The sequence below is a fragment of the Netta rufina genome (assembly GCF_964035555.1).
Source record: "Netta rufina genome assembly, chromosome: 15".
NCBI lineage: Eukaryota > Metazoa > Chordata > Aves > Anseriformes > Anatidae > Netta > Netta rufina.
Genome location: NC_140138.1, coordinates 5,889,525 through 5,906,001, shown reverse-complemented (window position 1 = coordinate 5,906,001; position 16,477 = coordinate 5,889,525). Strand labels below are relative to the sequence as shown.

The window sequence follows — 16,477 nt, the reverse complement described above, 5'->3', positions numbered from 1 at the left end:
CACCAAATTATTTTCCTGTCTCTTTCCCTCTCCCTTCAGCTTTCTGAGCTTCGCCCCGAGCCGGTCCCTTTGCAGCCAAGCCAAGGCTGGTTCCCCACTCACCGCGGGCGAGTGGGGCGCGTGGCTGCGAGGCCCGATCCGGCCCCGCCGCAGCCAGGAGATGGAGCCGTCTCCCCGCCGTCGGCAGCCGTGGCCTGGCAGCACTGGGAGAGGCTCCGACTGCCTGGGCACGGTCCCACCACCGCACCGGGATGCTCATTCCCCCAGGACATTTGTGGTTCAACTCGTGCTGTTGGTGGCAGCACGGCTGCAGAGGAATGGAGCTGCCCAGGCTCTCGCGCGCATCCACACGCGCCGTGCCTGAGCCCCTGGGTGCTGTCCGCAGGGCTGGAGTCAGCAGCAAACCTTGGCTTCAGCACAAGGAGCAAGAGGTGTTTTAATGAACCTCGTCGCCTCCAGGTGCTGGGGACCCCCTCCTGGCTGCTCGCACTGCCCAGCCCCACGCAGGTGCCCACCAGCCTCGCACAGGAGGAGCAGGGCGATGTCCTCCTGCCTCGTGCTTTGGAGACACCTGAGCCTGCTCCTTAGCACAGTGCTGGAGAAGAGGGTGTCCACCACAGAAGGTGGCTGCTGGTGTCGCCGTCAGAGCACCGTACACTCCCAGTGCTGCAGCAGCAATGAAGGGAAGAGGTCTCCCAGCTGTGAAAGCTCCTGGTGCAGCTCCACGCAGAAGCCCTGCTGCCTCTGCTGCCTGTGCTGGTGGCTGTGCTGCACCACCAGCCTGCCCGTGGGGGGGCCTTGCCCTGTCCCCGAGTGCCAGCGGGGTCCACGTGGCAGCGTGGAGGCACTGAGTTGGGTCCCTGGGGTGGCAGGGCCAGCTGCTTCCCCGCTGCCATCACGGGCAGGCCCTGTGTGTGTGTCTCCATCAGCAGCCCACAGCTCCAGAGCCTGAGCAGTGGGGAGCAGCAGCGTGGTGGGAACAACCCCGGGGTTTTGAAGTGCTGCTGGGATTTAAGGGCCGGCTTCCTCAGCCTCTTTGGGAGGGCTGAGGGCAGGCCCTGGGGGGATGCAGGAGGAGGGTGAGCACCTGCTCGAGCCTTGTAGGAGCAGCAGCAGCTTCACGTGGACGTGTGCTGGTGGCAGCGGGGTGCAGCTCGGTGCTCCCAGAAGCAGGCAGTGCAGGAGGGCAGTGCGGCCACCTTCCCAGCACGGCCACTGCAGTGCTCCTGGGGCACGACGCCCCTCACCGTGGCACCTGCACCACACAACGTGGTGCCAGGAGTGCTCCTGGTGGGGTTGGTGCTGCTGGTTGCTGCTGGCTCCAGTGTGGGGCCGAGCAGCCAGCGCAGCACAGCCCAGAGGGGTCTCGTGGCGTGGCTGCGTGGCAGCGAGCAGGCAGCGCTGCCGTCCCTGGTTAGTGGCTGAGAGGCTTCATTCGGATCTGTCCTGGGATGAAGTCTGCCTGGGAGGTGCTGGGGATGCCCTGCAGTGCCGAGATTTGGGGGAACAGGGCTCCCCGGGGAAGGGCCGGGGTGATGGGGAGGAAGGGAAGGACCGGGGTGGGTGGGAGAGGAGGCAGGAGAGGGAGAGGCAAGGTGGGAGGGGAAGGAGGGGAAAGATCAGAGGAAAGCGGAGCACGAGGGGGGGAGAGAAGAAAGACGGGTTGGGGGGAAGAGAGACACACACATAGAGACAGAGAGTTTTGTAACAACTTAAATTCATTCCAGACAATGTCCAAGGAGCCCTGGCAGCACGGGTTGAAACAAACCCTGCCTTTGATTTTATGAGTTCATTATATGTTGTTTGGGACAGTGATTCACGCGTCTTGGCTGCTTCACATTTTCCCTTGTGTCACAAATGAAGAGGGGACCACGAGATGGATTCTTTGGGTGGAAAATATTCCCTCAATTGTTAGGTAGACGTCTCTGTGCCACACAGAGGTCCCAGGAGAGTGGTCTCCTGGGCTGCCCGAGCTCTCCGCGCAGCACACACAACCTCCAGCCCTGTGCCCAGCCCTGCGGCTCCGTAACTTTTAAAGGGAAAGCTCTGGGACCGGCTGGGCAGGAGCAGGCGAGAAGGTGCCTGGTGGTGGCCACCTATGTTCTGCGCCCTCGCTTTGTGCGAGGCACTGGGAGCAGTGATCTGGGAGAGCCTGGGCTCACTGGGGAGGAGAGGCAGCCTCCGACACTGTCCGATGGCTTTTGGGGCATGGTCTCAGAGGCCATCTCTCCCAGGGGTGAGAAAGGCTGGCTCCAGCTCCCCGGCACATCTCCTCAGGGTCTAAATACAGCACTGTGGTCTCTTTGCCATGCTGGGTGGGTGTCCTCACTCCGGTCCCCATCCCGGGAGCGTCGCCGTGCCCCCTGGTGACTGGTGCCTAAAGGCATGAGGCACTGGATGAGCTCCAGGGAAAACCATTCAGGAACGGGTCGGTGGCTTCCCTTGATCGTTTTGGTTGGATATATTCTCAAACCGAATACAGGCCCTGGTCAGAAAAATAACAAATCCTGCCCGAGCCAACGCCAAAGTTTGCATTGGAGCTGATTGAAAAACACCAATGACTTGGTTGGGCATTGTTACTATTTTTAGCTGCCTGTGTCATTTCAGGTTTCCAGCAAAATGAGAGGAAAAAAAAAATGCACTGATTTTTAAAACATGTTGTTGGTAGAGAAAATAAAGGCCTCGGAAACTGAACACCAAAAGCTGTTTGCCCAGCATTTTCTGGTTTTGATTTATAATTTCTCTCCCAAACCCAGGCAAAGTTCAGCAAAATTTTTCACGTTGACCAACAAACCGTTTCTCAGTGTGGTCAGTTCTAGCCTGAGCCCGGGGAAATGACAGTACCAAGCCCAACAGCCACGAGCTTCCCATGCTGGTGTACCCCGTACTGGCCAGCATGAAGATGACACAGAGAGCCACGCACTGCTCATTGGGAAGCTTTGCTGGTCTGTTTTAAATCTTCTTTGAGAAACAAGAGGGTGGTGTTGAATTTTGGAGAAGATTGAGCGATGCCCGGGAAGGAAAAGTGCTGTGTGGAGGAGATGCGTTGGGCTCGGGGAGCGTAGGCATCCCTTCTGCTCTTCCTTGGGTATTGCTGAACCAGAGCCCAAGCGTGGCTGGAGCTCTGGAGCGTGCGCTTGGCCTCTGAAGAAGCAAAGGAGAAACTAAGTCCTGGACCGAGGACTGTTAGCCCAGCCCTGCAGCCGCAGAGATGCCCTGCTCCGAATGAGTCCCAGAGCCCAAACTGCTCCAAGCTCCCTTCTTCCCCCCAGCAGGGCTAAGTCCTGCAGGGAGTCTCTTCTGAGGATAAAGTGCAGCCTTTATTCTGCTGGGGTTGCAGGCCATCATCTTTCCTTAGCACAAGCTTCACTTCAGGAAAATGAGGGTTTCTTGGTTTGAATGTTGTTGTTTTTAAAGAGAATTCTTAGGAAAAACACTCGTTGAGATGGATCAGCTCATTTTCAAAGTTATCCTGGGGCAAAAGACAGAGGGTGTGGGCTGCGATACACACCCACATCTGTACAATAAGGAAGGCAACAGCGCAAAGCAAAAACAATTGCATGAAAAGCTTTCCAACAACAAAGTTTGCAAACCCACAGAGCCCAGGCTATTTCTTGTGGTCGGTGGGTAAGAGTTCCCAGATAATGGGGCCTGACAATGGAACAATGGGGGCCGAAAGACGCAGCTCATGATTAGGAGTTATATAACAGCGGCTGGCATTTATTAATAACACTCGTGTTGTGCTTTATTTTCTTAGTTAGCACTTTTCAGGTTCAGAGCACTTCACAACCCCTGGCTATTCCAGTTTCGATGCTCGGAACAAGGTGACTAGGAGGAAACGTCCTGTAGCAGTAGGAACTTCCTTCGTGCGTACTTCTGGTTTTAACCTTAAAGGGGAAAAAGGGGAAGCAGACAGCGATGGGCTTGCACTGGCTACTAGGGACCTCTCCTGTTCCCCACAACGGGTAGAATAAGACCACAAAGAAACATCGCTGGAAAATGGGTGTTATGGACCCTACAAAACCTTGACATTTTCAAAGTGCTCCTCTTCCCAGAGAGCGAGCGAAGTTTGAACCTTGGTTGGGACCAGGAGTATGCTGGGGCATGTTCCCAAATGGGGACCAGCCCCGGACGAGCAGCCCGCAGCCAGCCTGCAGTGATGTCTTTCCGCTTCTTGGCACAGCTTCAGGAGCAGGAGGGAGACGTCCCGCTGGAACAAAGACAACCCTGGTGGCTGCCTACCACGGCTTGGGGACGTGCAGACCGAAGCAGCGACCATGGCTGCTCTTTGAGGACCCGCTCGGTGCAGACCGGGCCAGGCTGGAGGCGTCCTTCCCCCGGCACGCACGGGACCTTGACGCAGAGCAGGAGTCATTCTGTCCGGCGCAGGGGATGAGCGGCGCAGTCTGAACAGGTTGTCTCCTTCTGGTCTGGGTAGGCTATTTATTGCTCCTCTGACTGTTGCTCGTGGTATGTGCTGACCGCTCAGCCTGCTCATGAAAAACAAGAGGATTCCCGTCCAAGCTCCGGTGCCAAGCAGGCAGCGACAGTTTTCTTCTGAGCAGGCCTGGGAACCTCTTCTCAGCCCTGGGCGGCAGATGTCTCACAGCAGCCCAAACCTGGGAGAGCTGTAGCCTGGGACCAGGCCTAGGACTCAGACACCCAAACAGCTCTTCAGAAGGTCCCTGGGCTTGCGCAAAAGCAGAAGGAGCACAGATGTGAGCGAAACCTGCCCATGTGTGTGCAGGTGAGAACGGAGGCATCCTCCTGGCCCCCAGCTTTACTCCTAGCCAGGAAGCATTGGAGAGCTGCAGATCCCCACGCTACAGCACTTTTCAAGGAGAAGGTTGGAGCCAGAGCAAGGGCTGGGACCTTGTGCTTTGCTCTGCTGGTTATTGGAATGCACATGCTGAAGCACGGAGGTTCACACTTCTAGCAGTTACCCTGACAGGAAAGGCTCGGGGAAAGTAAACCAAGCCAAGGATGAAGATCCACCGCAGGGACAGCCCTGTGACAAGCCCTGGGGAGTCCTGGGGTGGTGCCCGTGCAGTCCTGGCAGCAGTTCTCAGATCGCTGGGCTGTGATGCCGAAGTGTAATTCCCAGAGCATGCCGAGCAGCAGCCAAGCTGATGTATCCTGCAAGGAGGAAATCTCATTTGTTGGTGTGATTGAAATCATTCACATCTCTCCAGGCGAGAGCGTGAGGTAGCAGATCCTGTGACACTGCTTCTGTTTCACCAGGGGTCTCAGAGGCTCTGTCAGCACGAGTGCCCCACCCCTGGCTGGGGGGAAACCTGGGGGCACGGCCAGGCACCATGCCTTGGTGGGGAGCAAAATAACTGCAAAATAACTGCCCGCTGCGCTCTGAGTGCCAGAAGCAGACCCCGCCATCTGCCGGCCGGCAGCTTATCAGCTCCTTTTAGTTGCAAGCGCTTGGAAAGGAAAAGGCGAGGTGACCCCAAAAGCCGAGGCAGAGGGATGCTGGCTGCTGGGCATCCTCCGGGACCCGGCCAAGGGGACGAGCAGGGCTGGTGCTGGGTGGCACCGGTGACACACGGAGCCTCTCGAGCCCCCACCTCAAGACATCTGATCCCCACAATCTCACCTGCAGAGCGGCTGGGACAAATGTGGGGACAGGGTCTGGCTGCCTCTGCCTGACTGCAGGTGGAGCAGGCTGAGGTGAGAGGGGCTCGATGAGATGGAGATGACGAGAGTCACTCCAGGACTTCTGAACCAAGACCTACTCATGCCCTTGGTGGCTGAGTTTGGAGTCGTGACTCTCTCCAGCTTCAAAGAGAGCAAGCATAAAAGGTCAGAGTTTTGTTCTGTACCTCTAACACGGGACCTATAGCTAGAAATGACTAACAGTGCAGTTCTTTGAGGCAGAAAAATAATTTTTGCTATGCGTCCTGAAATTCTGCCCAGAAAAGGCTTAATTACAAAGAGTTTTCTTTGGGGAAAAAGCAAAGCAAAACAAACCCCAACACAACACATACTGACTCAAGCAAGTTGATGAGGAATAAAATATCCTCCTTGTAGTTACTGGAAAAGAATCACACCCACCATCCAGCCTAGAAGGACCTTTTGGTTCTTCTTTGCCTTAAGTCTCTGCCACCATATTAGCACCATCATCTGAATATTCAGAATTTTGGTGTTTATTTTGGTGTTAATTTTGGTTTGCCCTTTAAGTTTCAAATGGATCAAAAGGCTTTGGTGTTGTCTGAATGAACTTCCTGGAATGCCTCATCATGATGTTTTTTTTTTTCTAAAATTTAATTTGGTTGTAAATTGAACAGATAGACAAATAATATAGTTCCAGAGCAAGTTTGGTCTGAAGAAGTTTCCCATCAACAGCAACTGCAGTTCCTAGGACTGTTTCTTTCCAGTGTGGGTCTTGGTGACTGTCTTCTGTGCCTTCACAATTCCAGCTGAGGTGCATTTAACAGCATGGCTCCGGCTTGAAGTCATCTGGCTCCAGAGGAGGTCTTGCCAGATCCTAGAGACACCTACTTAGGGACCTCTTCTCTTGTATTTCTTGATCAGCTCTTCTGGGTTGTAGGGTTTCACCCTGTTGGAGGCTGTTATTTTTGGGCCCATTCTTCTGAGCATGGGCTCTACCTTGGAGATTGAATGGAAGAACATTTTAGAGAGGAGAATGGATTCTGTGTTCTCTGAAAGTGCCCATTGCATTGGGATTTCCTGGCTGGGCTCTGACTGCGCTCCAGGGAAGGCAGAGCCAGCCTTCCTCTCAGGAGCTCAGCACCGTGGCAAGAGGAAGGGAAGATGCATGGTAGGGTTGGTCTGCAGGTCTGCTGGGCCTGTGGAAACTACTGCTGTACTCACCAGGGCTCCTTTCTGTCCAGGCTTAAGTTCTCTCTTCCCATACATTAGCTGGATTCCCCACAGCACGCAAACAAGTGCTCTTATCCTCATGTCTGTACGCAGCCACAGAGACATCTCCAGTCCTTGCTGCAAAGGGATGAAAGTCTACAGATGGCCTTTCTTAGGCAGCAGATGTGCTGCATCCTTTTTATGATTTTTTTTTTTTAATGAAAAATTGCATCAAAAATGAAATTTTGATGAAAAACAGAGGGAAAAAGAAAACACACACACTGAATTTTCATGATTCCTTTCCTGACTCCTGGCTCACTACAGAGTTGGTCAAATGTTTCTAAAATCAGCAACACTTCAAAAAATTTGACCAAAAAAACACAAGGATTTTTTTTTTTAGAAAAATCTTTCTCAATTTTTCCCTCTGGTTTGGCCATGTGTCCTACTCACTGAAAGGAGACTCCACTTGGTTTCTGTGACTAGAACCACGCTTTAAAGAGCGCAGCCATTCCCTTAATTGGGGCTGATAAATCTTGCAGGCATAGATGAAGATAAATCACATTTTGAGCCCAGAGTACAAATTCTCAGGGTTGAAACATTTGTGTGGTATGTGTTAAGCAATTTGAAGGCTTATTGAAGTAACTGAGCTGGACAACAGGGCTGGACCTGGACCAGGACAACAACTGTGTACAGACACTCGGAGCATAGGCAACAGAGATGGAGGAGCCCTGATGAATCCCACTTCACTCGGGGCATTCATGGAGGGTATCTCCTTTCTTCTTCGCAGGGTATCTTTGCTTGTGTTTCTTCCACCACTCCCTCCGGGAGGACGGAGGGCTGCTTAGTCAGTCCCCTCGGGAAGCCTTTATTTTCAAGGCATGCTAAAGTTCCCCGTGATGAGCAATTTCACTTCAGCCCAGAGGAAAGCCATAGGGAGCTTTGGACTTCTTGGGTCTCTTTGTTGGGCACTGGCCGCCACTGCTGCCGCACAGGCCAGAGAAAAAGGATGCGCTGGCTCCAGCACGGCTGGGAAGGCCGGACAGGCTGCCTGGGACTGGTGTTACTGGGAGAGAAGTGCCCAGATGAACCCTACTCTAGTATGTACCCAACATGTGTTGCCCAACCAGCCTCAAAGCTTTGCAGAGCCAGAGGACCCCTTAGGCTGGAAAGGAGCCTTCAGACCACCAGGTCCCATCACTGCCTAACGCCACCACACCCCGAGCCCGAGTGCCGCGCTGACACAGCTCTTAAACACTGTTCCCGTGACCGAGCACCTTATTTTGGGGGAAAAAACTCTTTCTAACGTCCAACCTAAACCTACCCCGGTGCAACCCGAGGCTGTTTCCTCACATCCTAAACAGAGCCCTCGGGGGAAACCCTCTCCCCTCCAGGCTGGGCTGTGCCCCGGCTACCGGGAGAGAGGGTGCCCAGCTCCCCCAGCCCCCCGGGACTGCGGGCTGCTTCCCCTCGGAGCCCCCCGGGGCTGGGATCGGACCCCCCGGGACCCCCCGGGACCCCCCGGGACCCCTCAGGCCGCAGCTCCGGAGCGGGGCCCCGGAGCCGCCGGGCCCGGCGTGGCCGCCAGGTGGCGCCCGGCCCCCGGACACGGCGCCTGCGGCAGCGCCCGGCGCCGACCCCCGGCTGGGCCCTGCCCAGTCCCCGCCTCGCCCGGCCCCGCTCCTGGTCCTTCCTCGGGCCCACGGAGCCCCGGGGCGGGTGGAGAAGCTCCTGGAGCCCCGAAGGGGGTCGTGGGTCTTGGCTCCGCCGCTTCCCCGGGCACCTGGAGCCGGCCCCGGGGCACTCGGAGGCTCGGAGAGGTGGCCCCGGGGGAGGTTGGCTGTGGGGGAAAGGGAGGAGGCGAAGGGGGCTCTGTGCTGAAATGTGGTCGCAGGGCAGGACAACGAGGCCGGCCTGGTGCTCGGTAACGGCTGCAGGGTGAAATATGGTCCCCATCTCAAGAAGGGAGATCAACTGAGCCAGTGCTTTTGAGACACTCTCCTGGAGAGAGCATCTTCTGGCTCTTAATGGGGTGGAAGAAAACCAGGCAATGCCTGAGGACACCAACAGCCTCCGAGGGGTCTGACGGCTCCTGCACAATGCTCTGAGGAACATACGGACTCGAAAACACCTGTACAGGGCGTCCCAGCATAAGCCAGCGTCTGTGACAAGGAGCTCCCTCCTGCAGGACCGCTCTTCTCCCTTCCCCACGCCAGGCTCAGAGCCTGCTCTGGCGCATTGATGAAGCCTTTACCTCATGTGGACTCCCCAGAGGCTGCTTCCAAGGCAGCAGATTTTTATTTATTTATTTATTTATTTATTTATTTATTTATTTATTTATTTATTCCCCACTGAATTCAGCAAACTTCCTAGTGGGTTTTAGGATTCCCTGGGGAGGAAGGTCCAGACCCTAAGTCACGGGGGTGGCCAGTGCTGCAGATTTGGTAGGTGCCTGACGTGATATCCATCACCCCAGCCTCCAGATCCCTGCAGCAGCCCTCCCCATCATGAGTCCCATCGTCTTTCTCAGCCTGTGGGCTCCCCTCCCTGTTCAGGCCATCCATATAACACCGGAGAGCAGGTCTCCTACAACACCTTGGTGGTAGCTCTTCCACCTGGCAGTGCTCTCTGGTGGTGCCTGGCCCTCTAAGGCCTGTGCCTTTCTCCATGGAGCTTGGAGGGAGGCTGAGGTCCACTGCCCCGGGAGGAACTTGTGGCCTGCAGGCTGAGAGAGCCAGAATCATCCTTCCCCAATCCCCTTCACCTATGCACAGCTTGGGCACAGCTGCACCAGCCACATCCCACACCATCTGCTTCAGGGCTTGGGTGTCTCCCTGGCAGGCTCATCCAGCACGAATAAATAAATAAATAAATAAATAACGCAGGCTGTTTTGCTGTTTGCAAACTGGCCTTGCTTTTTTTTTTTTTTTTTTTTTTTTTTTTTTTTTTTTTTTTTTTTTTTGTGAATGGATTCATTCACCGTCTGCCTGAAAGAGCCATTTTAGCCAATGGTCTGCGTGCAGGCGCTTCCTCCCTGCTAGTTGTGATTTGCTCTCCCTCGCCCTGCCTCTCGGATTGGGCTCCCGGGCGCCACGTGGTGGGGTCTCTTCTTCTTGACGGGATGTCTGACATTTTTAGGCAGAATAACAAGCAGAGAATGCCGAGGAGCAGCCATGCCTCCCGGATGGCACTGCTCTTAGCCTGTGTTTCCAAGTCAGCGCTGGGGAGAGAGTCTCACACGCGTTTTTTGCAGATGAACTGGCAGTTGTCTGACGCCTCTGGAGAACCCCTGAGAGCCCCCGTGCCCTCTCGCTAACTTTCTGGTAGAGTTGGCAATGCCCAGCTCTGCTGAGGAGCAGCCGGGCATGTGGTTGGGTTTGCTGCAGGTGGGAGCACAGGGTGCGACGGAGGAGTGGAGGAGTGAGGAGGAAGGCAGCCTGCGGTGGGCCTTGCGCAGGAGGAGTGGACCCCGCATGCTCACGGCCAGCAGCCCTGGGGAGATGGCAGGGCCAGAGCCCGCCGCTGCCTGTTCTATGAGGCCATCTGTCCGCCCGTGTGCTCCAGCCTGCCAGGAATGACACCGACAGCATCAGTGATGTCTTGTGTTTGTCATCGTGGGGACGCAGAAAGGGCCGGGGTGCCAGGAGGAAGCAGGTCCCACATCCAGCACTGCTTGCCCCAGCTCACCAGGGACCTGCGGTGGGCTGAGGAGGTGTGCTAGGAGTCTGTCCTTCCCCGGCAGCTGCTGGTGGCCGTGCCTGGCTGGAAAGGTGACCAGCAGCAAACATCCAGACGGGGAGAGGAGGGGAGACAAGCATGGTTACGCATGCTGAGAAGAGTCTCACTTCAGCCTGAGCTTGAAAACGTGAGGAGGCCAGTTACTCCCTGCAGACCGCTTGCCTGCCTTTCTAGGAACGATGAGTGATAGGCTTAGATCATCACCCGGCCTGAGTCAGATATCTCAAGAGTTGGCATTAGATGCCTGAAAGCTCTGGCCCTGTGAATCTGGGTCAGCCTGGCAGAGCCAGCGTGCCGACAGAAGCGGTGTTCCCAGACACTGGCCACAGCTAGGGAAGGATCTGCGTGGACCAGAGCTAAAGAGGGGCAGGGTGGCACAGGAACATGGGATGAAGTAGACTTTGGTAGTGGAGAAAAGAGATTTAATCTGCTGCTGGTGCCAAAGTCAAACGGGATGTGAAAGGTGAAGGAAAAGTCCTCTGTGCCATGGATTCAAACGTCAGAAGCTGTCCCAAGCTCTGACTCTCTCACATGGCAAACAAATCTATGCCTGTGGCTGGGGTGATCTAAACCTGAGGCTCAAGCAGTGGAAAAGCCACTCACCTGGTGGCAGAGTGGCCTTGACACATGGAAATGGTGATGGCAATCTTGGCAGACCCAAGACGGGCTCTCTGCTCCAAGCTGGCCTCGGTGGGGACTACGAGGGGAGAAAGATCCAAAGGTGATCCAACCACAGGAGCTGCCTGGCGCAGCCCCGTGGTGCTGGAGTGGGTGAGGTTCAGCCGCTGCTGGCCGTGCAGGGAAAAGCTGCCTGTGCTGCCCTGCCGTGGTGGTGGATGCATGCCTGGGACAGCTGCCGGGACCCATGGAGCATCCTCTGCCACGTGCCCTGCCCTGCCCAAAGGAAGACAGGGTTAAGCCGTGAGCTGCTGAACCTCCCAAATGCCGCCCCATGGTCGCTGCTACTGCAAATGCCCTTTGAAATTGTGCTCTGTGCTCGTGAATGCAGCCCCTGCCCGAGCAGGGGAGTGGGAAATCGTGTGGGGGAGCAGCCAGCAGGGACGGCGGGTCTGGAGGTAGACACGCCACGTGGAGCAGAGAAAGGGGACGGACTGCAAAGCAAGCAGCTTCCCGGGGCAAGGACAGCATCACCCTGCGGGTTCCTGAGGAGCCGGGTGACCGGAGGGACCAGCTGGGTACCCGGCAGCAGGAGTGATCGCGCCTGCACGTGTGTGGCCACGGGCGTGCACGTCTCTTGCCAACGCGATGACAAGCGTGACCCAACCTACAGGACGCCGCCCAGCCCCGGCGCTCCAGGCCTGTCTCCAGGGCCACCACCCCAAAGCGCGGGGGGAAAGACCCACGTCTGCAGAGCTGGCACCCACCGCATCTCGGGTCTCACGGAGGCCCGCTCTGCCCCTCTCTCCCCTCCAGCCTGTCCCTTAATCACAAGCAGCTTGGGGAGACAATGAAGCAACCGCACCAAAGGGCCAGGCTCATTCCCCTTTGTCTTTCGCTCCTTTGAGGCTCGGCAGACGGGGCAAAGCCATCACGCCCACGGCCCAGCCATCGCACGTCCTACTCATCGCCTCCCCGGGCAGCCAAGCAGGCGGCGCAGCGGCACGAGGGCGCCGGGTGCCCTGGCACCACGGCGGCTCTGGGTGAGCCAGCCCGTGCCCCCCGGTGGCCCGTGCCCCCCCGCCAGCCTGCAGAAGGTGCCAAGCACCTCGGGCGCTCGGCGCTCTGGCTTCCGCCCCCAGACAGGCTGTTGTCTCGAGCGGGACCACCGCACGTTCCCCAGGGATGCAGGCGGCCCCCTCCTCCCGCCAGCACATGGCACGGAGGCTTTCAGGCTGGTTTTCTCTGGAGTTCACACAAATCTCTCCTTCCCCGCTCCCCCCCCCCCCCCCCCCCCCTTTTCCCCACACAACTGAACTCAGCCATTGAGTCCAGCGAATGGTTTATTTCCCAGGTTAGCACAAAGCAGGGGTCTCTGTGTGCCCCTGGAACCAGCAGAACAAAACGCACAAAGACGTTAGAGGGCCATTTGTAACCAAATCCCAACACACCAGATACTGTTGGGATTATGTCAGAAATATTTTCCCAGAATGCCCTCCCCCCATGCTCCCTCCTACAGATGTTCGGCCCCCACACCACAGATGTTGTTCCTCTTGCAAAATGAGCTTTCCCCTTCCTCTCCCAAATGCCCCTGATGTTTTGCACATTGCTGTCGCGAGGTCTCCCTTCCACCCTGCCCTCCGCATCCCCCCTTCCCCGCTCCCTTGCGGACAGCCAGGCGGGAAGGCCAGCCTGTCCCCAGTGCCAGCTCCATGGGGACATTGGCTTCTGGGCGTCCGTGCCCCTCTTGCCTCCAACCAGCACCTCTGCCCGTTAGATAAACCCTCTCCCTCTCCCTGTTCCCTCTCTCCTTCTGTGTGTGACCTCCCAGGCCTCACCAGCCCCAGACAGGCTCACCAAAGGGACCTGCACCGGGAGGTCCTTGGCGGAGATTTGTTCCTGGAGGAGGAGTGGGGGGGGGATGCTGGGCACATTTCAGACACCGGAGAGAACGGCCCGACCTTCCTCTCGCCACCGACAGCCCACGCGGAGCACTCAGGGAGACGCCTGGCAGGGTGTCAGGGCCCCGCTCCAAGGCCTGCGACAGATCTCCCTGCGGCCGGAGCGCCCGGAGCGGTGCCGGCCTCCTCCCCGCCGGCCTTGCCGCGCCGTCCCGGCTGCCAGGGCGGCACGGGGCACCGGGAGCTCCCAAAGGAGAGCGGGGCCAAGCGCTGGTGGCACGCAGCACCCTGGCAGGATGGGTGTTTCCTCCCGAGCCCTGCGCCCTGCCGCCCCGTGGCTCCGTCGCAGCAGGCAACGGGACTCGTCTCCATCCTTCCCTGCTGTGCCGGGGGGCTGCAGCCGGGAGGGGCGTTCGTCCTAAAGTAGGGGGCCACGGAGCTGCGTCAGCCGCTTTGGTGGCCGGGCCGGGAGCCTCTCCCATTTCTTCCGCCAGCGGGAGAGCTGGATCCGTGAGCCGTGGAGCACGCGGGGAGCCAGGGCAGGCGACACAGAGCGGGGATCTCCCAAGGACTTGGGATGGTGCCTCTTGTCTGGGGGCACCGCAGCTCCTGTGCACATTACGAGCTGCTTCTTTCCTGGCTTTTCTCGCTCTGCCAGCTTACCGAGGCAAAAAGGACCCGGAGCGGGGTCCCTGGGAGATGCAGCCCGGAGCAGCTCCAGCAGCCCCGTGGCCTCTCGCTGCTCGGCGTCAGCGTGGCCCGGCCGTGGCCCCGTGCTCATCACCTGCTCCCAGCAAGAGCCCGACTCCGCTGGGCTCCCACCGAGCCGGCTGCAGCGCGAGGTTTTTCTTCAAAGATAGAGTTTATTGCTAAAAATGTTTTGATCAGTGATAGCTCATATTTACATTGATATGTTTTTTAAAGGAATATTCAAGTAAACATTTCCAATAGTTTCTGGCATAATCTCTAGCTTCTTTTTTTTTTTTTTCCTATACACAAACATTAAAAATAAATAAACTGTACACAGAAAATTTCCTTTAACATCTCTACATGACTATATGTATTCCCACACAACAAAACGATTCCACTCTTTCATAGATTTGTACTTTTCTTTAAAATTTCCTCCTTAATTAATTGTTATACACTTAAAAAAAAAAAACCTAGAGAGCTTGGCGAATTAGTTGAAACACCAGTGACAAGGTCTGAAGAAGACGGAAAAAAAAATACAGCACAGAGGAACAACTGTCTTCAGGGATGCTGCCGTTCTTTCTTTCGTTCTTTTTTTTTTTTCTTTTTTCTTTTCCCCTCCTTTTCCTTTTGTTAAAATCATCTTTACAGGAAATTTCTGCCCTTCCCTTCAGCAGGGAAGCGCTCAGGTTCTGTGGGGACAGGTTTAAAATGTGGTCCTATGTTTTTAAAATAATAATAATAACAATAATAATTATAATAATAATAAAAAACAGCTGCAATTTTCCCCCTTTCCTTTAAAATCTCTCTATTTACACGACTGGTATTTTTTTTTATTATTTTTTATTTTTTTTTCCCTTTTGTTAGAAGGCTATATACGTATAAAAATAGACATCTGATTGTAGTGCTTTACTGTGCCTTTGGCCTGCCCTGCAGTTCCTGGGTTCGCTTTTCCCCCTTTCAAATAAAATAACATTAAAATAAGTCAAAAAAAAAACGGTTCCTCCCCACCCCCCCCCACCCCCTTCCCTCTTTCCCCTCCCCGGGCGCCCAGGAGGGGAGGAGGGGGGGGGGGGGGGGGCGGCAAAAAAAAAATAACAAAAAAAAAAAAATAACCACGAAACATCCAAACGAAAAAAGAAACCAGTGCAAGGGGCCGAGGGAGGCGGCGGGGCCGGCGCCCGGGCGGCGGGGCCGTGCCGTGCCGAGCCGTGCCGAGCCGTGCCGGGCCGGCGGCTAGCAGGAGCACTTGCACTCGGAGATGAGCGGGTACTGCACGGGGATCCAGGTGCAGTACTTCTGGCTGGACCAACCCTGGCAGTGCCAGCGCAGGAAGGTCTTGGTGACCGACTTGACGGGCTTGCAGAACATGCCCTCGGGCAGCGAGCAGGACTTCTCGGCGAAGCAGTTGCCCTCCTTGATGTAGCGCGGCCAGAAGCGCACCCCCAGGTCCTTCCAGGTGTAGAGCACGGGGCAGTAGGTGTACGCCCAGAGCCACTGCAGCACCTTTCGCCTCGCCTTCTTGCCCACCCGCAGGCGCGGCCCGTGGGGCGGTGCGCCCAGCTCCAGCCGCCGCAGCTCCGCGGGCAGCGCCCCCCGCGCCCGCCCCGCCGCCGCCGCCGCCGCCGCTTCGGCGCCCGAGGCGTTGGCGGGGCCCGGCACGGCCACGGCCATGAAGCCGGGGTCGAAATGGCTGCCCAGCTTCTTGCGCAGAGTCCTCTCGTCCAGGTCCTGCTCCTTGGGGTCGTACTCGGGGTCCGGGTGCTCCACGATGTCTTTGACGGGCAGGTTGTCGCTGGGCGAGGGTCGCAGCCGCAGGAAGGGCTGCCCGCCGCCCGGCCGCAGCAACCCCAGGCAGGAGCAGAGCAGGAGCGCCCCGATCGCCGTCATGCTCCGGGCGGGCCCGGCCCGGCCCGGCGGCCGGCCCCGCCGCCCCGGCTCGGCGCTGGCTTCCCCCGCGGGGCTCGGCGCTGCGGGCTCGGCTCCTAGCGCTGCCCGGCGGCGCCTGCCGGCTCCCGGGGACTCATAAATAGGCAGAGACAAAGTCCGGCGAGGCCCGTTACTTTAAATAGCTCGGCCGGGGTTGTGTGACAGACGCATCTGAGGCTCGCTGCGCGGCCGCTGGCTCCCCGGGGCTCCCCGCCGGGCCGGCTCCAGCCGCGGCCGAGAGCGCCGGGGGGTCCGTGCCTCCCCCGCGGGCGGCGGCGGGGCAGGGCACGGCGGCAGCCGAGCCTTCCTCCTCCTCCTCCTCCTCCTCCTCCTCCTCCTTCGCCGCCGCTCTCGCTCGCTCGCGCTCTCCCCCCCAAAATTCACAGCGGACTCGTCTCCATCGCCATGGTGACAGCTGGGCTGAGCCCCACGACAGCTTGTCTAGACGGTGTGACAGGGTTTGGCGTGAGACCGGAGCCCGAGAATAAAACCCTCCTTTATAGCCGGGCGAGCCGGCCGAGGGGGCGGGGAGGAGGGTCACGGCGGCGCGGCCCGCTCGGGCGGCCCCTGCGCCGCGCCGCCTGCGCGGGCACCGCCGGGGCGCGGGGCTCAGGCGGCGGCGGGCGGCGGCGGCGGCGGCAGCGCCCCCGGCCCGGCCGGGCTCCTCCTCATAGCGGGCGGCTGGGGCGGCCCGCGGCCCCCCGGGGCATCCTCGGCGGGGGGCTCCCCGGCAGCGGCGCGGCGAGGCGAGGCGAGGCGGCGCGCCCCGGCTCCCG

The 16,477-nt window shown here is 57.8% G+C and overlaps 1 protein-coding gene across 1 annotated transcript; it reads right to left on the bottom strand.

Moving 5' to 3' along the window:
* Positions 1-14,630: 14,630 nt before the first annotated feature.
* On the bottom strand, positions 14,631-15,986 carry LOC311215021 (noggin-2-like). The gene has a single exon (XM_084295968.1). The coding sequence runs from the start codon at positions 15,660-15,662 to the stop codon at positions 15,009-15,011; it is 654 nt and encodes a 217-aa protein (XP_084152094.1). The 5' UTR covers positions 15,663-15,986; the 3' UTR covers positions 14,631-15,008.
* Between the last annotated feature and the right edge of the window lie 491 nt (positions 15,987-16,477).